The sequence below is a fragment of the Psittacula echo genome, assembly GCF_963264785.1.
Source record: "Psittacula echo genome assembly, chromosome: 18".
NCBI lineage: Eukaryota > Metazoa > Chordata > Aves > Psittaciformes > Psittacidae > Psittacula > Psittacula echo.
In genome coordinates this window covers 2,916,534-2,944,496 of record NC_137754.1, presented here as the reverse complement: position 1 = coordinate 2,944,496, position 27,963 = coordinate 2,916,534, and the positions used below count along the sequence as shown (strand labels likewise).

The 27,963-nt window shown below is 51.2% G+C and overlaps 1 protein-coding gene across 2 annotated transcripts; it reads right to left on the bottom strand.

Annotated features, from left to right (window-relative positions):
* Positions 1-236: 236 nt before the first annotated feature.
* LOC308228441 (alpha-tectorin) lies at positions 237-26,987 on the bottom strand. Of its 2 annotated transcripts, XM_080631774.1 has the most exons (24): positions 26,851-26,987; positions 25,293-25,357; positions 23,830-23,963; positions 22,934-23,221; positions 19,724-19,861; positions 19,179-19,344; positions 16,811-17,223; positions 15,954-16,524; positions 14,910-15,502; positions 13,871-14,444; positions 11,966-12,576; positions 11,090-11,651; positions 9,657-9,856; positions 8,217-8,600; positions 7,382-7,668; positions 7,011-7,291; positions 6,762-6,872; positions 6,237-6,439; positions 5,791-5,954; positions 5,386-5,634; positions 4,843-5,005; positions 4,531-4,618; positions 3,865-3,981; positions 237-3,579 (listed from the first exon to the last, which is right to left on the bottom strand). In XM_080631774.1, the coding sequence occupies exons 2-24, from the start codon at positions 25,354-25,356 to the stop codon at positions 3,479-3,481; spliced, it is 6,462 nt and encodes a 2,153-aa protein (XP_080487900.1). In that variant the 5' UTR covers position 25,357; positions 26,851-26,987; the 3' UTR covers positions 237-3,478. The 2 variants fall into 2 exon arrangements, with proteins under 2 accessions (XP_080487900.1, XP_080487901.1); XM_080631775.1 differs by lacking the exons at positions 19,724-19,861; positions 22,934-23,221; positions 23,830-23,963; positions 25,293-25,357; positions 26,851-26,987 and having other exon boundaries at positions 16,811-16,990; positions 17,076-17,223; positions 19,179-19,315.
* Between the last annotated feature and the right edge of the window lie 976 nt (positions 26,988-27,963).

The window sequence follows — 27,963 nt, the reverse complement described above, 5'->3', positions numbered from 1 at the left end:
AAGAGGGTATGCATTTGTTTCTGTTTATATATAATAGGATGGAGATTCATTTATTTGCATTTATATTTATTCATATATCATATGGTATAGATTCATTTATTTGTAATTATTTCATGTAATAGGATATGTATTTATTTGTATTTATTTATATATAATAGGTTGTATATATATTTATACCCTATGATATATGAATAAATATAAACGCAAATAAATGAACCCTATTCAAGTATACATAAATACAAATAAATATACATCCTATTATATATAAATATATATGAATATATTTATTAATATATAATAGGGTATAGATTATACATGCATATATAGGTATAGGGTATATGCACACATATCTATACACACAGATATATAGAGGGTATACATGCATATATACCCTATTATTATATATTAATAAATATATACCCTTTGATATATGAATATATAAATGCAAATAAATGAATCTATCCCCTATTATATTCAAGTACTGTTATATATATATATTTTTATATAATAGGTATTTATGTATATATAGGTATTTACTGTTAAATATAGACATCTATATTTTAGTATATTTATATATATTGCAAGATCTCAGTATTTCAAGTATCATATACGCAGTGCATTTAGAGTAATTTATCCTTAAGAACATTTGTTATAGTTCAAGTAATAAACAGTTTTGTATGGTTGGTTATGTCGTCTTTTAACCGCCTGGCTTTGTATATGCAATACATTCTGTACTAGCTATTTTAACCTTGGAAAAAGAGGTAAATATACCATTTGGTGTGCTCATAACCCCCAAATTGACAAGAAGCTCATGAGAGTCAGAGAAGGACTTGTAAAATGAGGAATAAGTCCTGGGGAATACTTGCAAATACACCTAACCTTTCAGGAGTGCCTTTTGTAATCAATAAAAATGGTTTCTGATACTGATCAACGCCTTTTCCTACCTACAAAGCTAGAGCAGTAGTTAAAAATCTTGTTAAAAGGAATTATACCCCGATTTGGGGTTCCAGAAAGTATCTCTTACAATAATGGGATTCAGTGTATTGCAGAAATAGTACCAGTATTGTCCAAGGTTTTACAAGTTAAATGGGAAGCACATATCCAAAAGGGAAATGGAAAGAATGAATCAGGACCTCACACTGCTAAACTTTGCCAAGAAACACACCTGAAGCAGACAGGAATTGCCCATAGTGCTTCTGCAAATTCAGATAGCCCCTTTGAAATTGAATGTGGGAAAGGATACCTTACTAACTCTTTGAATGCTAAGGGGGACCAAATGCATACAAAAGTACAGGCTATAATTAAACAACATTTGATGGCTATTTCACAGACTTTCTTCTCACTACACAGGTCTCTAAAGGAACAGGCTTGGCTTGGACACACTGGCTCACCCGTTCCAACAGTCTTTGTGCAAACACGGAAGGCTAACACACTCGAAGTAGAAAAGCCTTGACACTGTATTGCTGAAAACTTAAACTGCAGTGAACATGGAAGGAATCAGCTCCTAGATCCACTACACACAAGTAAAGGCAGCACTGGAATCTGATGACCACAAGATGATGTCTGGATTGGGGAGCTCAAACTCTGATTGACAGAAAGTCATTAACAAACAGCCTGCACTTGGGAAATAAATAGGACTTGCTTATGTAGAGGGTGGGGCACCTATGATTGATGAACTGGTTGTCTGTGTTTAAACCTATGCAGTTTAATAAAAGAAATAGTGAAATCTGAGAGCCTCCTCAAATCATTGTCTCATAGGCTCAAGGCGGGTGGGGGGGGATGGAATTTGCTATGGTGAAATGGTGCCTGCCAAGATTAAAAACAACACTTAGAACAAGGCTGTATCAGCAATACATTCCTCACTAACTACCTTAACCTTGGAAAAAGAGCTAAAAGACTGATAACAGGACACCACCACTTTGTAGACAAAGCAGTACTAAGCTTTTCCTTAAGATTTGTTAGTAGTACTACAGAAGTACAAGTACTACAAAATAAAGTAGTCTACAGGAAAAGGCAGTAACTGGGTCTAACGGAACAGCGGAAGGGATAGATTGTGACCACTGACTCAATTCAGAACCAAAAAAGCTTGCCCCCAAACACCATCACGGAGCACACATGCTAAGCTACATGGCAAGCAAGAGCAATTTACCCAATGTAAGATAGGCTACTAATTAATCACATATTGGCTAACTTTTGACCAATTAAATCTAATTTCTTTGTCCCTGCGTATACAAGCCGTGGCTCTATAATCTTCCTGCCAAGTGTGACCCCACTTCCAGAGAGATATTACACTTCCTTTTTCCTCCTGACCTCCACCAGGAATTAATTCCCCCTTCAGCCCAGCTGCTATTTTGCCCCTTTCACTTGACTTAGAACACAGTAGAAATGCCTACTCCTGTCCTTCTCAAAGGTGGCACTTAAAGGCTGACCAATACCCTCAAATCACTGCTCCCCACCCCTCGTGGGGACCCTCTCCCCATCCTCACCACCATCAATCACACAGGACCACACCATTTACGAAGGATTACAACTCATTTTATTCCCACGCAGCCGTTTCACTGAGTACAAACATAAGACACAAACACCAACACAGACAGACAGCCCCCCCACAGGGCCATTCACAACTGTCCCACCAGGCACCCCATGCCAGTGGACCCCAACCCTGCTCTCGCCCTCTAAAACCTCTGCCACGGCACACCATGCAAACACAGGAGGGAATTCCATCCCTTATTCCTCTGGCTCTCACTCTTGCCCACCAGAAAACACCTCTTTGCAAACACTGGGACTGGCTTTTCACCACTACAGCACAGTAATGAGCTTCCCAGACCGGCAGGGACAAGCTCAGCTCTCCACTGCATCCTCAACAACAGCTCTGCTCTGGAGAGCCAAAGGGTGACATGCTCCCGATGCATCATAACATCCAACAATGATGCCGTGCTGCTCCAGCCCACTACCCGTGCTGCAACACCTACCTCTGGTTGAGTCCGTGCATGCACAAGGCACTGACAGCAGCTCCTGAGGATGATGAGTACCCCGAGCTGTATGTGCAAGGGGACAGCACACATTTCAGCCCACCCCACGCTACCAACAGGGGTGTGGGCCACCTACAGTGCATGCTATAGGTAGGGAAAGGCTGGAAAAAAAAAAACCCTCAAGTACCCCTTTGTTGCCAGAAACCTGCAAAAAAAAAACCCCTGAAGTCCCATATTGATGCCAGAAACCTGCAAAAAAGCCCCCCTAACTCAAGCCCCACATCGATGCTAGCAAACATGCAGCTTTGCCTTGATGTTGTTGCTGCTCCTGCCACATGCCATCTTCATGTCAGTATCCATACTCTCTCCAGGTCAAGTCCCTCTGTTGCTCCCATGCAGCAGGATGGGTCAGCAGCAGTTGGCCGCTCTGTGGGGGTGCTGTTTCCTACCCTACAAAGACTCAGGCTGACGTGAGAACAGTCCTTGGCTGGGTGGCAGAGCCGTGCCTACGAGGTCAGGTCCCGCAGAGCTGCGTGCAGCCACAGCCAGAGCTGGGCTGCCACCAGAAGGGTTGCTTGAGCACGGTGCTCCCCTGAAGAGCTGGAGGCTGCCAACACAACAACAACATCCCCCACATGAGCTTGTGTTCATGATACATGCACAGTGGGCATCTCAGATACCACACTTGTCTTGCAAACTGTGCCGGTCCTGCGCTACCAAGCACTTCTTCTCCATGGAAATGGTAAGAATCCACCTCCCTGCCCTCTGCAGCCGTCCTATGTATGACACACTGCATATTCCATCCACGTTTCCCACCCTACTGACCCCTACAGCCCCTCAGTAAAGCGGGCTACACTTGCCCAACTCCTTTGGTACCATCCCCAGTACTTGCCCCTGCAGCTCTTGCCGTCCCCTTGCAGTGTCCCCGTCACACAGCTACACAGGGGTCCGTCCGCTCGGCTTGTGCAGATCTGCTCACAGCCTCCATTGTCCTCACACCAGTCTGATCCTGGGCATAAAGAGCAAAGGTGAACACCTGAGTAGTGCTCCAAAACCCCAAGCCCCAATCCTTGGCTGCTTAAGACCCCACTCCCACACCTGCTCCTATAACAATGGGGCCCACAGGAACATGACCATACCTGCTGGATACACCTTCACATCACACATGACGTGTATGGGATGATGCTGGGATGTGGCTAGGCTCTCATCATCCCCCATGACCCCAAACCTGCATCTAATCTGATGCTAACAAACCTCCAAGGGGAATACATAGAGGAGCACCCCCAGCATGGGGCCACACGGCCAGAAACAGAACGCTCCATGCCCTTACTACCTGCCCTGCTGTCATGCCATCTCCTTTGTGACAGCCACAGACCTCTAAGAACACATGTCCTCAAGCAACGCAGACCCCTCATGTGGCCCACACAGATACCCATTTGACCAGCATCCTTCCCTTGCCCCAGTGCCCCAGAATCCTGCCGCACCCTGTGGCACACCACAGGCTCTGCATGATGGCAGGCAAACCCCTGCAGCCTTCCTTGGGGTTACACACACTTACGCTTCCTCCTAATAGGTCCCACGGAGATAATCTGCTCCTTGGTCTCCTCAGCGAACGCGCTGGCCATCCTTGTGTGCTGAGGGCAGTTCTGTGTGAGGAAGTTATTTAGCCCCATAAATGCTGCTTCCATCACTCTCTGCTCCTTTCCAGCCCCTCTCTGTTCCCCTCCAGCCAGCCCAATGGGACCCTGGGACCAGGCTCAGAGAGCAGTCTTTCTTCCCAGTGCCCAGAGGGACATGCGACCCTCCTGGTCCCAGCATCTCCAGCCACTGCAAAGCAAGCCACCCATCCCCTGGCCCTTGCCCTGCTTACTATTTTGCAGGAGTACTTCTCCGAGTCGCAGAGCGAGACAGCACAGTGGAGGTGAACTTCATCGTAATCCCCAATGAACTTGAAGACGGTGACATGGAAGCGACACGTCAATGACACCCCATTTTCCTCTATGCCAATGGTGTTGTCCTTCATGTTTTGGCATCTGTGCAAAAGCACCTATGCTCATATCAGCCCTCCTATGATCAGGACCCCTCTCTTGAGGGTTGCCCTCATAAGGCCCATTGCCATGTGTCCTGCTGTGCTTGATTCCTCTGGACAAGAGCCTTGTGCCCCGCCTCTGTAGCATGTCCCCTCTCAAGCGCTTCTGACTTCATTGTACTCCTGCTTCCCCACAGGCCACATCCCCCTGTCACATAGAGATGCCCTGATGCCCATGGCACTGGCCACGCAAGGAAGCCTGCTTCTATCTGCAGCTGGGACTCCATCACACAACAATACCCCTTCAAGCACCCTCCGCAGTGAAAAAACACCACAGCACAAACCAACAGTGCATGCTGGGCAGCCTGGCCCATGGTCACTCACCCTCCCTCGATGATGAAGTAGCGCAGCTTGTCATTGCTGTCCCGTGACGGGGTCGCATAGCACTTGTTCAGCATCAGGATCAAGTGGTTGGAATCCGCCCCGACAACAAAGACCCCCACGTAGAGCACATCCCGGGTGGTGAGAACCACCTCACCCTGCCGGTAAGGGTGTTTGTAAGACGAGTTCTTGTACAGGGCCATCTTGGTGGTGAAGCTCCCTTCTTGTGTCGGCACCGTCAGGTTAATCACACTAATGATTGATAAAAATCATACCAGCTTGGATGGAGGAAAGGCTATGAACCCCCGACTTGGTGCCTTGCTTTGGACCCTCACCATGTCCCCCTCTGCCAATGTGCTTCTGCGTCTCTACAACAAGAGAGGCTACGCAGCTCATCCTGGCTCCTACCTGAGCATCGGCCGCACGACTGAATCCAGGGAGATCTTGATGTCCAGCTCATAGGCACAGGAAAACTCCACGTTGATGGTCCGGTCCCGAGTGATGATGTTGCCCGTGTTGTTTGCACTCTCAATCCACACCGTGTTCTTGTACACTATATGCGTGCTGTTAGACTGCAGAAGGAATTTGAGATTGCCTGTCTTTGCTTCCCTGCTTCTAATGAACACCTCAGCCCCTAAATGAGCTGTGTGACACTGAGGGCACCCTGCCCCATGGCTGCCTCTAGCCAGAAAGGGTACAGTATGGTAGGGCTAAGAACTACTAGGCTAGTCCTTACTCCTGACCCCCCCACCCCATCAAAGTGCCTCCCTGAGCATCACACACGGATACACAACCTCAATGCCCTAACCCTGGAACTGAGCTCCTTAAGCCCACGTGCTTTGTGCCTGGCTCACCTGCACCAGATTGCCACAGTTGCCTTTGGTGTTGTTGATCTGGAAGGAGATAAAGTCCTCGCCTTCAATGCCGGGGCAGTGGCGGTCATTGACCCGCACGCCTTCACGCTCGAAGCCCAGCTGGAACAGCTTGCACTTCGAAATGGACACCTCCATTTGGGCAGCTTTGCAGGTCACCTCTGCATCAATGATGTCGTGGGTGGCTAGAGGAGAAGACAAAACAGTTTTGCATCACCACAAATGGCACCATAGACCTGGCCCTCCTCCCCAGCATCAGAAATGGGCTAGGATCATCTCCTCCCTGTCTGACATCCCTGCAGCTCATAGTGCTCCTGAACCAGAGATGCCCATAACATGCACTCCAGAAAACCTGCTCCTTTCTCCCATCCTGAATGGTCACAAACCCCATCTTAGCAGAGGTCCTGGTTCTCAGCACCCCCCTTCCCCAAGCCCCATCATTACAACAGTCAAATATGCACCCACACTGCTCGGTGCCAACCCTGCAGCCAGGACCAAAGGACTCACTGTTTCCATAGGGTGGGGGCTCGATGCAGCCACACAGCTCTCCACCGTTGTCCAGCTCACAGCTGCGGTTGGGGCAGTCAGCTCCTACACAGGGATCTTCCACCACTCCTGCTAAACAGCACAAGACAGCACAAACACAATCTTTACTCTCAGACCGCAAGGCGAGTGCCTCCAACCATCACAGAACACCCCCATCCCACCGGCTGCAGTCCCAATGGGGCCCGGATCCCTCAACCCTGGCTCTCTTACAGCAATTCTCCTTCTCGATCCACTCGGTGCCCAGGATGCCGAAGGTGCGACACGCCTCGCCGTAAGCAGCCAGCGAACCGCATAGCTGGACCTTCTTGTGGTTGTAGCAGCCATCCAGAAAGCAGGACTCATAAAAGGGCAATGGGTCCAGGAGGCCGTAGCAGGGCTGGAAGAAGCCTTTCATGTCGGTCAGCTTCAGGCAGTAGCTGTCGCTCTGCAGCTCCTGGATCTGGACGTTGTCGCAGGAGGCGGTGTACTGCGAGTACTGCAGCTCGTTGCAGCTGTGGGCACCGGACACATCGCGGAGGCTCCCGCCGCAGCCGCCCCGCTCCCGCTCCCGCCCAGCGGGGAAGGGCCGTCCGACCGCTCACCTCTTCTGCATGCCGTTGGTTTTCCAGCTCTGCGCCAGCACCACGCTGCTGACCGCCGGCTTCCCCCGCAGCGTCGCGTAATCGTCCGTCCGGTCGCCGTTGAAGTTGCCGCAGAGGCCGCACACCTTGTTCTGCAGCCGCTCCCCGATGGTGATCTTGATGACGTTGAAGCCGTTGTAGCGGATCTGGATGTCGGGGCTGGAGTCAATGACCAGGAAGCCCTCCTGGCTGAAGATCTTCGTGGAAAGGCCCGTGACGAAAGGGATGCTCACTTGGCTGCCGTTCACCTGATGTGGGAGAGGAAACAGCACCGGTGACCCTGCCATCCTTTCTGCCCACAAATGTGAGTTGCCCACAGATGGCTCCATGGCTACCTCCCACTATCCCAGCTGTGAAAACACACCATATTGTCTTTGGCAGGGGCTGGCGTATCCTCCTCCTCCTTCTTCCAAGCCTGATGGATCACTCTGATCGCACTGCCTCCCTTAAATGCCCACGCAAGGCTGTGCCATAAAGGGGACCCTACTCATGTGCAGAAGCTCTAGCCTGGGACTCATAATTCGCAAGAAAAGGCCACAGATGGTGCCCTTCAGAGACTGAGTGATGCTGCAGCATCTGTATCCTTTGCTCAAAAGGACAGCTTCATCCGTGCCACCAAGAAGTGTCTGGGCGTACAACTACAAACCTCCACAGCTGCCTCAGCTGGGACACAAAACCACTGACAGAGCCTTCCAGTGCTCTCACAGATACTATCGTGTGGCTCCATGTGCCATCATGCTCCCCACAGCCCATGCCCCTGCTCTAGAGGGGGCAGACACCCCTGCCAACACTTTACCTTGACCGTATTCCTGTCACTGATGAGGATCTGCTCCTCGTTGATGTAGAAGTACACAGGGGAGATGATGGTGAGGTTGGGCGAGGACCACTTGTCAAAGTTGATGATGAGCTGGAAGGAGAAGTCGGGCAGCTTCTGGCAGATGGTGGAGAGGACGAAGGCGCAGTTGGCGGGGAAACGCAGGAAGGCCCCATCGAAGGTGCGGAAGACACCGCCGCCTGCTGCCAGGCAGAAGGAGCTGCGGGTGCTGAAGCAGCCGCGCACACCGTTGCGCAGCCCGCACTCCTCGTCAGACTTGCAGTGCCGCGGGTCGCACTGGATGAGGTTGCGTCGGAAGCAGCGGCACCGGCGGGTGCAGTCCCCGTTCCAGAAGAGCTGCTTGGGCTGAAAGAGGGACCCATCACAGGCCAGCAGGGCTGCGGACCTCAGCCCTACCCTCTGCGGACACTTGGGCAAGCAAGAGCTGGCAACGAGGACAGAGGAAAAGGTGCAAAGAACACACTGGCAGCTTGCACCTACCTTGCAACATCTCTGATACCCACAGGCATGAGGCAACTGCATTGCTCCCCTGCCACCACAACCTCCCTCGTCTCTCGTTCATGCACAAAACCACAGCATGCTAAATAACTCCCTGACCTCTTTCCTGCACCCTGCTGGCTGCCAACCCATCTGCTAAGTGCCCCATATGACAGTACCCCAATATTGGCTCCTTATGGATGATTTTGCCAGACAGAAAGACTCGCTACACAGCACACTACGGACGGACATCCCTCTCCTCTCTATCCCCCATACCTCCTAGAGCTGTGAGAGCCCTGTGCTTCCACTGCATCATCCCCTCCCTCACCGACAACCTCAGTTTCTACCACCAGCATGGTACCAGGCTCTTGCCTTGTGGAGTCACCAACACCACTTTTCCCACTCCTCTAGGAAATGTAATTCCCATAGGCCCTCAGATGAAGGCTTCCCACACTGGCCCTCCTCAACACCAGAGCTCAAAAAGAGTGGCCATGCAAGCCCAGCCTTGACACAGGGACTATGGCCTGCAGCTCAGAGAAGGACTCGGCACACTGCAGGACAGCTTGGCCCCAGCAAACATCCCACATGCCGTGGCTGGGACTTCTCTATGGATCCCACTTCACCTATCTCTGCCTCCTATCAGTGCATATCTACCTGTTCTACCCCTTATTCTCTGCTCACTCTTGCTCAGTGCAAAAGCACCAGACTTCAGAGCAATCCCCAAACATGGCCATGGGTGCATGATGCTGGTGGAGGAGAGGACCTGTCCCTCCAGGCCCTGCAGAGCACTGAGGCTATGACCCTGGCAAAGACCCAGTGTGACACTCAGTACCAGCCTGGCCTGATCACCATCCCTGCTTAGAGCCCAGAAATATCATAATGAGGGTGGGAGAAAGGATCAAGAAAAGGACACGAGCAGCGTACCTCATAGTATTTGCCATCGGAGTAGCAGCCACAGTTGTGGGGAAGGATGCAGCTCTTGCCATTGAGGACATACCCAGGGTCACACTGGCATCCCTCCACACAGTAGTGGCTGCAGTCACTCTTCAGCCGGATGGCAGCGCATCGAGGCTGGCACAGGGACACGCAGCTTTCATAGTGGCTGTTTGGGGGGCAGCTGATGGCTGCAAAGGTACCAGAGGACAAAACAGACATATCAGCTCCCTGGACAAGACCAACCAAGCAGCCAGCACCACACTGGGCTGTACTCCCTACTGCCAGTGTCCCTGGGCATATAACTCTCCTGCCAACATGGCAACAATACCCAGAGAGGGATCGGAAACTCCTGGGCATGCAACTAAAGGCAGAAGGCAGCCTTCATCCCTGTGTCCTATGCCACTTGCCAGCTGCATAGTCCAAGTTGATGTAGTCCAACACTTCTCTGTACTCACCACTGTCTCTGAGCTCCTGCACCCTGGCTCCCTGCTCTCCCACAAACAAGCTTGCTCTCTGACACCAGACTCCCTGCAGGAGGGATGCTTATGCTGGCCCTGGTGCCTTTCAGGCAGTGTACCAAGCCTCTGGGCTCTCCATACAGGGACATGTTTCAGGGCAGGTTTCCACAGCGTGAAGCCTGCAAGGGATGCTGCCCAGGCCTGAGCAGGACATTTCTCCCTATGCCCCACCAGGGACAATTTCTGGCATCCAGGGTGCTGGTCGGCAGCCTCAGCACCCTGCCCTGTGAGAGCAGCGCCTTCTGAGCCATGAGTTCAGCTTGTTAGAAGGCACAATGACATGAATTTAATTTTCAGTCTTGTTAGCAAAGACAATTGCTTCCCATCGGATTTGCCAGACAGATCAGCTGCCAAGGAGGCTTGCGGACCCCGTTCTCAGGAGCCTAATTGAACATCACATCGTAATCTTATTGACAAGAGCTTGTGGCTTCATTAGAGCAAACACATACTCCTGGCTTTGAAACCGATTAATCTAATCTAACAATGGAGGGGGGGCTGATACCTTCTGAACCTGAGGCTTCTCCCTTTCCATCTCTGCTCCTCCTCCTATACCACATGCAGTCTGCAACAACTCCAAGAGAACATTGTGCCCCAGACACGATCCCATACCTCTGCCTCAGCTGGCAAGCACGGGAGGGAAAAGCTGCCAGCCCTACTGGTATAGCTTTAGCTCACCACTCTGTTGACTGCTCCCTTATTTGGCAGTAAAAGAGGATCCCCAAGGCCATCCCCAGGCAGTGACCATGGGGACGCTGAACGTGTCTGGGTCGATGGCCTAGAAGTAATGGGTGACTGCTGGTGCTCCACATGGTGCTCTGCTAGCTCTCTACAGGCTGAGCTACAGCGGACAATCCCAGGAAGCACTCCTAGTGAAGGAGAACCCAGATGCAGGGTGACACTTACAGCATGAGGTGAAGTTCCTCCAGCCCATAATAGCAATGCCCTGCGTCTGGCACGTGCTGGCGTAATTCTGCAGCCAGCTGCAGGCTGTTTGCATGGCTCCCCCATCAACACAAGTGTCAAAGAGGCAGTTCTTGTAGAAGAAGCTGGGGCTGATCTTGCTGTGGCATTTGGCAAAGACACCGCTTTGGCTTGGGATGAGGCTGCAGAGCTGCTGGGGTTTCCAGAAGCCTTCCACCTTCCCGCAGGCAGGGCAGCGGTCACCACAGCCCACACGGCAGAATGCATCCCTCTTCACCCAGCTCTGGACAAACTCGGTGATGCTGGCGGCTGGTGCACCGCCTGCAACCACCAGGTCATCCTCAGGGTTGCCATTGTAGCGGCCACAGAGGCCATAAGTGAGGTTCTGGAAGCCACGTGGGATGGTGACAGACAGGAAGGTCTTCCAGTCGTACACCACCTTCAGCCCAAAGTCAGTCTCGACCACGATATGAAAACCAAAGGCAAAGATGTTTACTTTGCCCTGGCCCAGCTTCAGGGGCAGGTAGAGACGTTCATCATTGACCTGCGGGGAAGGAAACAAGATGCACCATGAGTGGGATTGATGACCTGAGCTGCCGCAGGAGGACACAAATGAGGGCAGCTCAGCACTCCCAGAGCAAGGCCCCTGCTGGCCTTGCCTATACATCAAACAAGGCAGCCAAAATGTAAGCTCCCTCCAAAAGCTGTGCTGGGCAGCATCTTAGAGACGAGCCCAAGCGTATTCACTTCTATATCCTCGAGAAAACCATACAGAGCCTTGTGCCTAGGGAATCGCTCCACAGTTTGGGAGCTATGGGGAGGGAGAAATAATCACAGCCCTCGTGGCCTCATACTCACCAGCACAGTGTATTTGTAGGCACGATGGATGACGATGTTGTAATTGAAGACCTCCACTTCGACTTGTTTCACCCACAGAGCCAGAGAAGTGTCCCGATCCTCATTCTTGGCTGTGACAGTGAATGCTGGGAAGGTATCTGAGCGCTCTGCCCTTGGCCAGGCAATGGTGGTGCACAGGACCAACGCACAGCTGCTCTGGAAGTCAAAGGAGTAGCCATCAAAAGTCAGGTAGTGTCCATAGCCGGAGATGATACAGGAGGCGTCAGTGCGGACGTGGCAGTAGTAGAGGCCATTCTCCTCCAGGCAGTACTCATCGTCCTTGCAGGAGACGTTCTCGCAGTAGACGCTGTTATCGGAGCCATTGCAGTAGCAGAGGAAGTGGCAGGCAATGTCCATCCAGAACGTCTGGTTGGTGGCCAGCTGGCGCCCCTCGAAGTTGCAGCCACACTCACCACGGGGAACGCAGCGGTTGTTGCGCAGGGCAAAGCCCTCGTTGCACTGGCAGCCCTCTGCGCAGGTATCCGTGCACACGGGGCCCGTGGCCAGGGTCTCGCAGGTCTCCACGCAGCTCATGCACTCCTCGAAATGGCTGTTCTCCGGGCAGGTGAGAGCTGCAGGACCGACAAATGTAGAATGTGAGCTCCCCGCTCCAGCAGAATGGGATGGAGGAACAGGCAGATGATGGGAACAAATAAGCAGTGACCAATTCAGGGTCGGGGGGAAGCAAGAAGAGAAACAGCTCTGGCACCTTGCTGGCCACCAGCTCTTATAGAATCATAGAACAGTTAGGGTTGGATAGGACTTTAAGATCATCCAGTTCCAACCCCCTTGCCATGGGCAGGGACACCTCACATTAAACCATGTCACCCAAGGCTCTGTCCAACCTAGCCTTGAACACTGCCAGGGATGGAGCATTCACAACTTCCCTGGGCAACTTTCCTGGGCAACAGCTTCCCATCCCCTTTGGAGCACCTTCCTCACATCACAGCCCTGTGCCACTATAAGCTGACCAACACCTCCTCTCTCTATTTCAAAGGGCTCCTGAACAGATGCCTCCTTTAACCCTCCACAGTGGAGACAGGGGCTGCCTCCCCACCGCGTAATTCCACACTGGGGATTTTTCACGTTCACTTCTGAATTATGAATGTTTTCCCATCAACGGCAAGTTTATAGCAACAGCTGAAATCAAGCGTTATTCAAATGATCCTCTGGTGGTGGTGTTCAGCACTGTCAGACACCATCTGCAGCTCTGGAATGCTCCTACATCACATCATAAAACTTGTGATGCCTCCTGAAATGCCACCCTGGAATAGTTTCACTGAGAAATCTGTCTCTGGCAGCATGAGCACAGCTTAGAAGCTATTGTTAGTACACGGGGTGGCACTGCCTTGCCTTCAGGCTCGTGACACATACTCATTCCTACTGCAATTCTTCTCCATAGGCTACATGAGAACGTGCTGTGCATGTGCCAGCCTCCCTGACAGCAGAAAGCTCTACTGGGCATAGCTCTTTCCATAGCAAAGCCAAGCTTTGGTTGACTGGTAGGGAAAAGAATATGAAAATCGTCCCAGAGTGTCAGGTTTAGGCACTTCTGTCCCTACCCCTTCAAATGACTTTGGACATGTAATACTGCCGTTAGCGCTGTCAGGGCCTACCCCCCATATAGCCCTTCTCCTACTGAGTGTCTCCCAATATGGCCACAGAGGAGCACACTGTGGGTCCAGGGTACCCACCAGAAATGAGAGAGGAGGCAGGGGAGAGCCTGAACACCACAACATCCCATAAGAAAAGCAGCTCTACCTCTGCAAACCCGCAAGCTCCTGCCAAAAACACTTCACTCAAGGTCGGTGGGGTCTACATCCCCTTCTCCCCACCCTGGATACTTAAAAGCTTTGTTGGACTCACGGCAAAAACTGTGGCTCCTCCACTGGCCAACGTCCACCTCTGCGTTCTTGCAGGCACCGGCATAGCGTGCCACTGAGTCACACAGCTCTGACAGGTTGCCCCCGCTCTGGCACAGACGGAAGAGGCACGTCCTGTAGTAGGCTGAGACGTTGACCACGCTGTGGCACTCCAGGAAGGAGCTGTTGGTGGGGTCATTGATGATGCCGCAGTTGGAGCGGCTCCTGTAGAACTTTAGCAGCTCCGAGTCGTTGTTGCAAGCCTTGAGGAGGTCCCCGCACTCCCCATTGCAGATCTCATCAAAGGTGGTCCAGCTCTCCAGGAAGAGCTCCAGGTTGTCCGTGCACTTGCCCTTGGGCAGGCAGAATTCATCACTGGCATTGCCATTGAAGAAGCCGCACAGGCCTCCAGTGCAGTTGAAGTAGGTGGTGGAGAGGCGGATCTCCAGGAGGCCTGAATCATAGTAGCCAATGGCCAGGAGCCCCTCTGACTCCATCACAGTGCCGTTGTCAGTACGGTAGATCTCCAGGCGGCCAGAGGGGTGGAAATAAGGCAGCTCCATGTCATAGCCATTCACCTACAATAACAAGCACATAAGGACACTTCAGGGAGAGTTATGTGACTTTGCATGGCTGCTCCTGTCTGCCAGCCACACCACACTGAATACACACTTCAGGACCTGGAGCCAGCCTCCAAGACTCAGAACGTCCTTCGAGTGAGGGCATACAGCTGCTTCCTTGCTTTTTGCCCCATCGAGAATGTTCTTCCAGGTAAAAAACAAGTTGCAGGAGTCAACTGCAATGTCAGTAAAGTCTCCAGAGCTGACACAGCCAGCAAACAGAATAACAGTGCTGTGACAACTTTGCACCTTCTCACGGGCCCACACAGGGTTCCTCCAAGTGCCACCATGGTGCCAACCTGGGGGAACGGTCCAGCGCCATAGACTCATAAGCCCTTCTCCAAAGGGACATGGATCACACGTCTAAGCCACCACCTCCCACCCTGGCCTTGGGAGGGACCACCTTGATGGCAGCACCTTTACCTTGATCTCTGACAGGCTGGTGCCTCCAATCTTCACCTCTTGACCAACCACTTGGATCCGCACGACACGTGGCCCATTGGGAGCAGATCCGGGCTTCTTCTGGCTGATGTCCACCTCGATGAAGTCGAGTTTCTCCGTGCAGGTTTTGAGCAGTGTGTAAGAGTTCTCCAGTGGGTAGAGGAAGGCAACACCATCAAACGTCTGCAGCACCTGGTTCTGCCCCACTAAACACAGAGTCTCCCGCTTGGGGTAGCAGCCCCGGTAGCCGTTCTCAATGGCACAGACCTCTCCTTCGGGACAGGTCGTGTTAAAGCACTTGGCCTCGCCACCTTCCTCGCATTGACACTCCACTGTGCAGTCTGCCACTGCCCAGAAAGACTCCCCGATGGCGTAGTACCGGCCATCCACGTCGCAGCCGCACTTGTGTATGGGGACGCAGCGGTTGGTGCTGAGGACGTGGCCCTCATTGCACTCACAGCCCTCGGCACACGGGGAGGTACAGGCCAGTGGGGCCGTGAGGTCTGAACATGTGGCAGGGCAGCTGCTGGCACACACTGAGTAGTGGCTGAGCTCTGGGCACTGCACAGCTGTCACTGTGGGTGCAGAGGGGAGACAAACAATAGGAGGACTACATTACAGAATGGTTCAGGGCTACCTCTTTCCTACTGATCCACAGCAGTGACAATGCAGAGTGACCCAGGAGCCCAGCTTGATGTTAGAATTGTCCCCTCCATTTCCCTCCTGTGTCTCCCTGGCCATTCCTCTCACAAAACAGCCCCAGAGCCACTGAGTCACCCAAAGCTATTTAATCCCACAAGTGCCCTTGTTCTGGTCCAGCCTCCATCACTCATCATGCCTGATGTGTGCCAAGTTTCACTGGTGCAAGAATCTGAAGCCATGGAGAGAAGGGACCAGCTGGCTCTGATCTGACTCCCTTCATCCTGAGCAACTCCCTCCCCTGGATTTCTCCCCCCTCATCTCACACACTGCTCGGCAGACTGCTCCAGAGGGGAAGATTCCTGGCCCCAGCACACAAACACTTACTGCATCCCGTCTGGGTGCGCCACTCTCCCACCGAGATTCCCAAGCCCTGGCACACGGCGGCGTACGCCTGGATGGCTTGGCACAGGCCGGTGCCGTTATCCCGAGCACCGCAGAGGTCATAGACGCAGCTATGGACGAAGGCAGTGGGGTCCACTACAGCACTGCACTCCCACAACGGCCCGCCACTCTTGTTGATGAAGCCACAGTATTCAGAGGTGAAATAGAGCGACTCGGTGGCAGTGTCGCAGAGGCTGCAGTTCTCCAAGCACCCGGATGAGCATTTCCGCTCGGGATGTGGCACTTGCCAGCTCTCGCCCAGCTCCAGTACGGATGTGGCCAACCTCCCGTCTGAGCGCAGGGCATCATCCTCGGGGTCTTTATTGTAATTGCCACACAGACCGCACGTGGCATTGATGTACGTGCCCGGAATGGAGACGGAGGCATAGTGTTGTCCATCATAGGTCACCAGCAAGCCAAAGTCAGTCTCCAGGGCTGTGGACAAGCCACTCTGGTAGATTTTTATTGCACCCAGTTCCAAAGAGACGGGTAGGGACACCACCAAGTCATCGACCTGTGGGAACAACACCAAACAACTAAGCTAGCGCATGAAGTAGCAGAGCCCTCATACTGGGACACAGGCAGGAGATGTAGAGCCCTGTTATGGGGTCTTAGTGTCAGGGATGTGTGCAGGACAGCCATCAGTAAGCCAAAGGCATTTCCCACCACAGATGTCCTGTATGCCCAGTCCACAAGGGATGCAGAGGGCCCAGAAGTGATGTCCCAGGCGGCCATGCAGTCTCACCACCACCTCGGAGGAGCTGCCCCAGCAAGTTCTCCCCTTTCAGTGGGGCTCTTACCTTTGCTTTCCCAAAGCTGCCCTTGGGGAGGACGATCTTGTGCGAGTAGACCTCTACAAAAATATCCCTCAGCCAGGAGACGGAGGAGCCGCCTCGGTTCTCGTTCTTGGCCTCCACGTTGAAGTAGGGCAGCTGGGAGCCTGGCCAGCACTGCCTGGTGAGGAGGTAGGAGCAGGAACCCTGGAAGTGAAAGAGGAAGCCGTCGAAGGTGTGGTAATGTGGATCTCCGAACACCACGCAGGTGCTGCTCTCCACCGGCACGCACTGGAAGAACTTGGTCTTCGGCTCGCATGCTTCAAAGGGGCCGCAAGCCATCTCCTGGCAGAAGATCTCATTGTTGAAGTCCAGGCAGCGGCACTTGGTGGTGCAGTTGGTGTTGTCCCAGAAGATCTCCCCTTGACGGAGAAAATGCCCTAGAAAGACAGAGATGGAAAAACCCATGCTAAAAAGAACAGACTTGAACTGCACCATGTCAGTCCTCAGAGGGGTCTGCCAGCCCTTCAAAGCATCCTGCTGTGGGCTTCTTGACTGCTTTCATTGCGCAGACTCTCAGCAAGAGCCACTCAGCAAAGCACTGTGATCACAAGCTTCATTTTCAATGTACAGTGTGTCCCCTCTTTAAGTCCTGCCCATGCCGCAAGTCCATGGGATGCTGTGAGTGCTGCACTGAGCAGGCTGGCTGACTTGAAGGCTATTCCTCCTGCTTTCAACACCTGCCACCCTCTTTGTGCTTCAGCATTGCAGGACACAAGCCATTTGTGCTATTTCCTCAAAGGTAAAGCTTGTGCCTTGTGGAAGCCATTTCCAGCACTGTTGCTGTACTCGTGTCATCCTTCAGTTTTGTTGCCATCCCCACAATTCCTCCATTCACATAACTTTGCCAGTCAAAGTGCGAGTCTGCCATCAGCTGCCCAGAAGCAATTTATTCCCATTCAGAAAGTGCTCATAGTAGTTATGAAACCAAAGAGCTGTTGATAAGTAATTTCCACACCATACACCACTGACGACAGGAAATGATGAGTGATCACACAGCAATAGACTGAGCAGACTTGTTACACGGCGGCACTATAAAGGGAGGCAGGTTTGTCTGGTGAGAGACATGAGAGGCAGAGAGAAGACGGGAGAACAAGGGTGGCAAATACCCGTGAGAGTTTCCCTCTCTTCCATATGGTTGCCTTTCACACTTCTCATGTGCATGGCTTCCACCGTGCGCGTTGCCTGAATTTACCTCTCCTAAACTTTTTGTTCTCTTCCCTGCCTGCTACAAAAATAAGAGCTATTTTCTGCTTTCCTGCAACAAACACAGCATCTTTCCTTAGCAAGACCCACTAGTGAGTGCTCCTGGGCCAACCTTCCTGGTGTGGGTTTGGGCACACAAGTGCTACCAGGCACGGTGGGCCTCCTCCCCTCCAATGCCACACACTGCATAGCCTCTTGGGGAGGACTGTGAAACACAAATCCAGTGGTGAGTCTACCCGCATAGCTGAGACAGGCTTTCAGCCCCTTTACTTTTATTCCTGGGGTCAGTAGCTGCAACAGTGGGACCTGAAACCTCCATGGGCCCCGAGACCCTTGAAGCCTCATGGGCCTTCTTTAGTACAGTCCTTGACCACAACATAAAGGGACCAAACGTCTCACATTGGTGACATGTCCAGTGTCCTTTGGCAAGTGACAGTCCTCTCCTGCTAGAAGGACTCCCAGAGCAAAGTCGATGCTCCTGACATTTTATTGTCAAATGGTAATGCAATAATCTCTCTCCAGCAGAGTCCCTGTGCAGTCACTGTGGGCATCTGTAAATCCCTTTATATCCTCATGCTGTCAGTGACACATGCATGAGCAGGGACATGGCATTTCTCCTGCTCCCAAAACCTGATTTTCTTCTGCAGAAACAAGGGAAGTGGGATGAGGTGCCATGAGTTTTCCTGCTCTGGGAGCAAGACGAAATTGCTGTGCCCAGGTCTTTCCCATTGCTGCCATCAGCATCACAGAGAAGAATCAATATGATGGCTCAGTGGCACTGTATTCCTGCAACACACTTGGGCTCCATCTGCCCTTGACTTTGGGTTAGGGTCTTCTGGGCCCCACAAATGGAGGCTTACAGCAATACCATGTTACTAAAATCCCAGGAAGGAAAACAACCTAGCACCAAGGCTTGTTTTGCCAGGTGATGATGTGCTGCATGCAGCGGCTCAGACCCTGCTCACATGTTTCTGTCCCAACAGCTGCAGCTTGAGGGGATGCCTTGGCAAAACCAAGCTGCACAGCAGCTCTGAGCAGTCAAGCACCTCTCCACCAGCACCCCAAGAGCATTACCTTTTGCTACACAGTCCCCCAAACCTGAAAAAGGGCAATCCCATTTCCCCCTTACCTCTCAGGCTGCAGCCATTGGCTGGATCTATTTCTCTGCCATCTATTTTGAAAGCCCAGCGCCCGGGGACATTGACGTTGGTTGTTTCTTCAATATTTACTATGTCTGGGGTTCTGGAGCCGGGGATGCTAAAGAAGTTGGTGATATTCCCACCATTAAATCCAGCCTAAAACAAGTAAGAGAGCAAACTTCATTACACATCTTTGCTATGGTAAAGTGATGCTGCATTTCCACACTCCTCTGTCCCCTACAGTAACTCCTGACTTTTAAAGTCTCTTTTCAGAGATTTCAGTTTTCAGGTAGTTTAGATGAGAGTGAAAAGCTTAACAGGCACTACAAGCACTATGGATGTATATTTACATATCTATATATACATATATATATACACACACACACGGAGCACTCATCACCTGTGCCCAACAGTGAGCTTGCAAGGCCAGTGCTGGAGATGTTGAGGGACTGAGTGAGCTCAAATACACTGGGAAAGTTACAGACAGCCATCCGAGAGCTCAACAGAGATCTGGATATGAGAGTGAGAGCCTCACCTGGGCCATCACCCCACCGAGACCAGTTAGAGGGTCCCCTCCACTGGCTGTCCCCGTGGTCCAGCTGATCTCATGGTAGTTAAATATGGCAAAAGAGGACACTCCATCCGTGATCAGGACAGCTTGGAAGGTGTTCACCTGTCGAAAAACATGAGCACATTCACAAGGTGATGCTGCTTTGCCCACGCTGCTCACCTGCCCTTCTGACACGTTCATCTCTAGCGTCATCTGGGCGAGATGCGGCAGGACAAGACCTTCCTAGATCCAACTTAACGCCAATAGATGGCAGCATGAGAATAAGCTCGCTGGGAAAAGCAGTCGTCAGGATTGGGGGTGTTATGACTTGCTATCTGCCATTACCCTATCTTAGCTTTATTCCTTGCCACGTTATCTTACCTGCTTCCCTTCCACGTTCATATCCTACAACACTGTCAACGGTGCATTACATCCAATGTATATTATGAGCTGCTTTGCTTGGCTGACAGATGCCCTTGGTACCTGCTAAAGCTGCTGCTCATTCTTCCTTTCCCTTAAAATGACTCTACATTTCCAGCCCCCCAAACTCCAGATACATTCAGATGACTGCCAGCCTGGGCCCCAGGCTGGGACAATGTGCTTTGCCAGCCAACAAGGGTGACATAGCCCCAAGCTCAGAAGATAGCCCCAAGGACAGAAGATGCCTCTCCCCTTGAGATATCCCCTCTATCTGCACAGATCCAGCTGGGATACTTCCCTCTGTCTTTTGCATTTCCCCGCCCTCCCCATTCCTGCCCAGCCTACACCAGTCTGCACTGGGACCATGCCATGATAAATAACTGATCCTTCTGCCTCTGAGTGACCAGGATTTTAGCAGAGGACAAAGCATGGGCTGCCCCTTTCAATCACTCAAGAGCAACACTAGGAGCCTGGGCACAGCAAACTGTGAAGGAAATACAGCCACAGAAACACAGATACTATGGGAGAACACATTGATGGAACCATCTCATGCTAGAAAGCGTTGGGGCTTACCCTGTCAGCAACCCCCAAGCACTGCAAGCAGAGAGAGCTTTAAAAGGTGAGCCCAGGGACCTGCACTCACTGTTTGCATGCCACAAGGGATGTCACTTCCAAGGCACGTTAGGCTCTTGAAAAGGGAGGCAAAGCAGCCTGTAGGAGCTGTCAGAGAGAGTGAGAGGTGTGGGAAGAGCTGCTTCATAGAGCTGCAATTCACACCAGAGCAAGCAGAGCAAGCTAAGGGGAAGCCACCATTTCCGTTCCTGCATCCTTTCCCTGGGATTCTGCCTAAGTCTGGTTTCTCATTCACCACCTTGGCACACTTGCTCACCTTTCCCAAGCCTTTTCCCATGGCCATGAGCTCGGAAGGCACTAACACAAAGCAAGATCACTTTGATAGCACAACAACAGCTCTTCAATGGAGCAGACACCGCTCCACTCAGGTGCCTCTTAGGGGGTGGTGGAGCTGAGCAGGTACCAGGAGGTTTACAACGTGTGGTGCTCATGATCAAACACACATTGAGCACCCTGACCACCTAACGGGACTGTCACAACTGAACCCATTTGCTCAGGTGTCATTGAGGGACAGTAACTGCGGTGTCCCCGAGGCCACATTCACACACTTGTTTCCTGCACCTTTTCTGCACTGCGATGAATTCCCTGCTTAAGTTGCATCGTGCTGCTCCACGTGCCAACCCAGAGCCCTGGCTGCTATTGAACGGGAAGGCTGCTCTATAACAGAATAAATTGCATTGTGTTGCAAATGTAATTCTTCAGGCAATACACGAATCTCTATATTGCTTGCTGTCCGCAAATATATATATATGTATTATTTTCTTCTGCAAGCACTGCCAGGACTGGCAAAAAATATGCATTAAATCTCGAGCCTCTCTAACAAATGGAAAAGAACTGAACTGATTATCAGAGCCAGCTCCTTGAGACAGCAGACGACAGCTTTTGGCACTCACAGCACACAGGTTAATTCTAAACAACCCTGTCCCCAAACAACAGCAGTGGTCCTTTGCTCGCTATCTGTGCCCCAAGCTTCCACAGGGGCCCTACCAGCAGCACATCAGTGGTCTGGCACGGGCCTCTCAACATCAGCTGTGGTTGCAGCTCACATATTAAATAGGTTTTTAAAAGCTGTTCATGCCCTCAAAAGCATCACACTGCTGTCTCCAAACTCTGAGATACATCTTGCACACGTATGGAAATGTAGGAGCCACCATGGCTGAGTTGCTAGTGTGACTCTCTGGTCAGTCTGGATCAGGCCGCCCGTGCAGGCAGACCAGTTGTCATAACAAAAATGCCATCAGTATTCCCTTTGGCTTTTCCCTTTCTACCTCAAGGTCTGAATAGAACAGCCACTCGGCCCTTTTCTAGGTGCCCTCACCACCCTCTTGGATTCGTGCTTTGGAGAGAGCACTGCAGCCTCTGCCACAGAAAAAGACATCATGATTTGAAAGGAAAAGGCTTTTTTGCCAAATAAATACATATTAAAGCTCCCATTTTCTCTTTCCTTTCTCCAGCTCCTTGGAAACTGTATTACTTCCAAAACTTAATTTACCACAGATGCCTGCTCCTTTTCGGTTGGAGCAGCCCTCCCTCCTCACACAGGCAAGGAGCAGAGCTTGTTTCAAAGCTCATTTCAAAGATGCTGGGGCCTTGCAAGGTGAGGTCAGGGTGCAAACCACAGCAAACTCACGTTGGATCCTGGATAGAAGTGGGCAGTGGGGAGGGAAGGGCAAGTTACAGAATCCAGCCTCAAGCGGATGACCAAGGAGAAGAAAGGAGCACAGAGCAGAAGATTCTGACCAGCGAGACAACGAAGGGCTTCCCATCCACCTCCACAGCCTGCTCTCCATCACCAGTTTATCCTGCACCCCTGTAGTGGACAGAACTGATCCAGCACAGGAGCAAGCAGGAGCCTCGAGTGGTTTATATCATGACATAGCTACTGTTCAACGCCAAAACTTTGGTTCCATTATAAATGACTGTTGCTTGAGATCCCTGTAGCCTCCTGCACAAATAGCTCTGTTCTATCGCTGCAGAAGCATAGGCAAAATGAAGGTGCCATATCATAGTACAGAGGGAACTGAGGAGCAGGAACACAAAGCAACTCAGTTCATGCAAAAAGGCCAAGACAGCTTTATCCATGTACAGATAACCTCAACCATCAAACAGCACCCATCAAGAAGCACAGCTGATGGCTCTTACCGGAGTCGTGCTGCTTCCTCCATAGAAAGTGACTTCCTCCCAGGTGACAATGAAGATCCAGGTGGCAGAGAAAGAGGACATGTCCTTGAAGTGCTTGCGGATGTCCTTGGAGGCTCTCCTCAGCAGCTCGGGGTCCGTGCTCTCCCTGTAGTAGATTTCCCCCCGGATGCCATTGTGCACATCAGCCCAGAAGGGCGCAACGAAGGCCCGGCCGTCCGTCAAGGGGAAGGCTTCTGGTGTGAACTGGCTGACGAGTGCATTGAAGGAGATCACCCCATTGTTGTTGACCTGCACAGAGATCCGCTTCTGTTTGAGCAAGCCTCTGCAGGGAGCAGAGAGCTGCTGGTTTATCAGGTGAGTGACTTGGAGCAGAAGGTGTCTTATGGACTGAGAGCTCTGGGTTTGGTGAGCTCTTTGGCGAGCAGCTCTGCAGCTCTGAGAGACCCTGGCCTATGACACGGGTGGCTGCAGGGCCAGGCAGAAGTCCCCTTTGCCAGGCTTTTGCTGTGCTTTCATCTAAGAACACAGCAGCCCATTGTTGTCTCAGGTACGGGTCCAAGCCATTGCAGTTATGTTTTCCTCTACAGGTCTCTGCATGTCCTTATTTCTTGTCATGTAACAGGAATAATGTTCCTTGTGTCAAGGCCCTAGCTTTGCTGTACCATTTAATCACCTACAAAAAATTTATTGCCTTTTATATTCCTTCCTCATGAACATTAGCCCATTAAATACACCTTTGACATTCTTAATCATAAAACCCATCAGTTCATGAAATCTAAGAACTTGTCAGGTAGGTGCTAATAAATCTTCCAATTCCTGACGACAGGGAGAGAGTTTAAAATGCAGCTGCTAATGGCAAGAAAAAGAATAAAGGGATGGTCTGCTTCCTCACTTACATAAACGCTCCTGTACGGGGCTCCAAAGAAGATGAATGGGACGGAGATCTTGATCTCAGGAGAGCTTCCATCATCCACTTTGGGCGTTTTGGTGTCGTTCTGCCAGAAGGGATACAGACTCTTCATGGCATGAGCTGGAAGGAGAGTGAGAAGAGAGGCCTTATGGCAATGCCAGGAAGTGTTGGGGTTGCCTATCGCCTAATGTTGACCTCCTGCAAAGAGCAGAATAGCTGCCTTGCCCTCACCTCCTTCCCCGGTGTGGATGTGCCACAACAGCTCCACAGTTTGCTGGCAAAATAAGGTTTCCTGCTAAAAAGCACTGTCAGGGAGCATAATTGCCTCTCCTAAAGGTATTTCAGAAGACTGTTTTGATGTGTTTCAGTACAAGCCTGATACTTCCCACCAGAATAAAACCCACTGATTGGCTTGAGTTGCAAGCGTGCGCTTCTGGCCCTAGGGCACATGTCCTTTCCCATTGCAGCCCCTGGATCTCTGCTGTCATCTCATGACCTGTTTCTTCCAGTTAGCGACTGGTGTGGCTCATCACAGAGCTAATGGGGATGTTGCTGGGTTTTCCTCCCCCTCCTCCCCTCTTTGCTATAGAAAAGCAGTACCCTGTCCTCACGACACTCAATCTTGGCCAACATGAGGCTCTGAGCAATCCTAGCTCTGTTCGGCTGGATTCAGGACATGCTTTGGTTTCCTAGCACTGTTCAGGGGCCTCCAGCTGAGGACAGCTTGCTCTGTGCCCCATTATGGATGCAGGAGGAGCTCTCCATGTTGCCCAAGCTCTCTCCTAGTCACCCTGAAGATGCTCCCTGCCTGGGAGTAGGGAGTCTCCAGCCAACCCTTCTTCACAGGTTCAACTGCTCCAGCTTCCCTTTGGGAAAGGAGACAATTAGAAGCCTGGCTGAACCCAATGGCATCCTGACTTCATAAGACACACGTGTGCCCCACCAGACATAAAGGGAGGTGGTGTGCGATGGTGTCCAAGCTGCAACCCTGGTTTCACAGGTATGTCCAGAGGGCCACAGCAAAACTCCTGGCTGCTAGGTAGTAAAATCAGTCATTTCACAGCTGTAATGCACCTGACGAGTTATTACAGCTGAGGCTTAGCTATAAGACAGGCATTTTACTTCTTTAAACTGGAAACTCAGCAGAAACTTCAGCACTACTAGTGTGACACTAACGTACTTTAATATGCATCACCTCATCCAGCCAAACAGCTCAGCAGGTCCCCACTGGTTGTGATTTTTGCCCTGGAGGGCATTTCTCGAGCTGGTCCCCATGCCAGGCGGCACACATCTGCCACATTACCCACCCTTAATATTGGTGGTCCCTCCCTCCCCATAGGAAACACTAAGTTCACCCAAGGGGCTGTGTGTGTTTTCCAAGCTCTCTGTACTTCCCAGCACAGCTGACCAGTGTTGGCCTCCCAACACTGAGTAGCAGGAGCTACTCACCTTGCTGCCGTGCAGTTATCACCAAAAGGGCCACCCAGGTCCCAAGGAATGATCTCTTGTTCATCCTACAGGAAGGGAAGAAACCCAGACACGTATCACATCAATGGGAAAAAGCATTCTCAAGCAAGTCCCAGGTGATGCTGAGTGCCATCACTTCCTGAAGCCACCGACATGAGCATGCTTCACAGACTGAGGCCCCTCGCCCACCAGGCAGACCCTGGAGAAATGCCTGCTCTGTTCCATGGTGCAATGAGATTTCCCTGGTGATACCAGCAAATAACAATGCAGGTACTGGCAAAGTAAGCCCATAACCACAGGGAAGAGCCCCTGCTCATTGCACACAGTGTTTGTAAGTTGTAGATAGCCCCAGCTATCTGCGGGCTGTCTGTTCTGACAGTTCAAAAGCAATTCCTTCCCGATGTACCCAGTGTGAGGATGGACACTTCAAGAGCAACAGCTTTGCACTGCTCCAAAGACAAGAGCCGATGCAGAGCTGAAACGTGCTCTCCTGGGTAAGGGGCTTCAGGCACCGCTTCAACTAAGGCTTTGTGCTGGCTGCTAACACAACAATCACCACTTTTGACACATGTGGAAGAAGCACAAACATTTACACAGCTGGGCAACTCCTTGCTGTGCAGGAATCAATGATAGAGAGAGAAACGGATACAGGGCTGGGAAAATGAAAGCGAAATCCTGTGCCAGCTCTAATTCCTTCTGTGCCTAATGCAATTTGTTACTCATTATTAATTCAATAGAAACTATTGCTAAACCACCTGCTTTGATTACTTCGCCTGTCGCTTTCCCTTCATTACACGCAGGCAGAGCTCACGAAGAACTCCCAGGAAGGTATCGTGTGCTCCCAGCGTGTGCGCACCCGCCAGATAAGTACGTGATCAGCTTCAGCACAAACTCTGTCTATGCATTATGTACAGCCTTAGTTTCAATACCTTTGCCTTCTCCCTTCATACATCCCATGCATTTCAGTTGCATGGACACACTGCCTACACAATCTAGCATCACTTTGTGTTCTCCCTATAGGTCTGCCTCAATTGCGTACGGGGATCAACAGATCCAACTCCTTCCAAGTATACCTGCATACATACATACACAATGCATAGAGCACAGGACTACATCAGGGAACGTGCCATCATCTGTCCCACATCCCTTCACTTGTCTCCCACTACCAGGAGCTTAGAAAGCATGAAACACAGTGGAAGGAAAGTTCCTCCCTGCTTTGCTGCTCCTCAGCACGCCGCTCTCATCAACACGGGCCACAGCAACTGTTTTCTGCACTGAGAAAGACTCAATCCACCAAGGAAAAGTTTTACCAATTTCCCTATCTTGGAAAGACAAAAGGAGAATGACAGAATTTTACATAAATTATAAATCTGAGTCACTGTGGATTCCCTAGGAGAAACTGGGCACACAATGACTACAGGAAGCTATGGCGGTCAAAGAACAAGAGCTTGGGAAACATGACAGATGATAAAGAACGTGTTACTTCACATATCACATTCAAAACTGCAAAGTTTTAGGTATGGAAAAGATAATTACCAACCTGTTTTGTAGATAGAGGGGCAATCTAAATCTGAAATTTCAGACAGATCTTGGTGGACCAGTGAAAAATCCTATGTCAATGGAGAATGCATCCTGGTCCTCCTTTGCCAATTATTGCCGATGACTGAATCGATGTCTCAGTCCCCTTGCTCTCGCAATTGTAAAGTCTGTTTCCTTCAATGCTGTTCCAGGGCCGGAGGAGTGTTGAGTTGCAATCACAACTGTTGCCTCTATTGATAACCAGCAAGCTAATCTGCAGATCAGATTCTGGCCTGGAGAGGGAAAGAAGCCTCTTTCTTCCCTGAAAACTCACCCTCCTCAGGTGGATTCAGATGGAAATGCCAGCGAGCCAGAGCTGGGCTTGTGGCTGTGCTGCTCAGCATCGCTTTTTGCTGAAGGGAAGAAAAGAAACCAACTCAGAAGAACTGAGCCCCTTCCTCCTTTGTGTGAGTGAAAAAGCACGCCCATCTATATAATGTTACAGGATTAGCATTAAAGAGTGCTAGGCTTAAAGCAGTGTTCAAAGGCAGTGCCCCAGAGTTCCAACCGAGTTACTTTTCCATCCAAGTCTTGTTTTACTTTCTGTAACTTACTTGTGCTTTTACAGGTGGGAAAGGGAAAACTTACCCAGTGCAGTGTGCTCTCTCCCAATCTGCCGGAGAGGGCTTCATTGTTGGACCTGTTCCCACACTCTCTGAAAGGATTCTACTTCATCCAGCAGGAAGCTTCACTGGGGGGCTGCTGTGTTATTACCATTTTCATTCTAGCAGCCTGCAATTCCACAGGGACATAATGGGCTCAGGGAGGATGCTTTCCACACCCATGGTCACCTGAGCTGAGCAGCTACCAAGGATGCTTATTATTCCTCAGGGCTTGGTGATGGCTGCTGCTTGGTGAACGTTTCAACCTGTGCTGACAGGCTGGCTCCCTCACAGCCTGGGAAACACCATAAGCCCCAGAGAGTGGTACTTGCCAAAGATTTGCAGGCTCTAAGCCTCAAACTGTGTTACAGAGACCAAGGCTCCTCATCTGTAGCCTAAGATCCCAACTGCTTTCATTTGATTCCCATTGATGTCAATGGAGAGAGGCAGAACAGCAGCCGAGAGGTGATGGA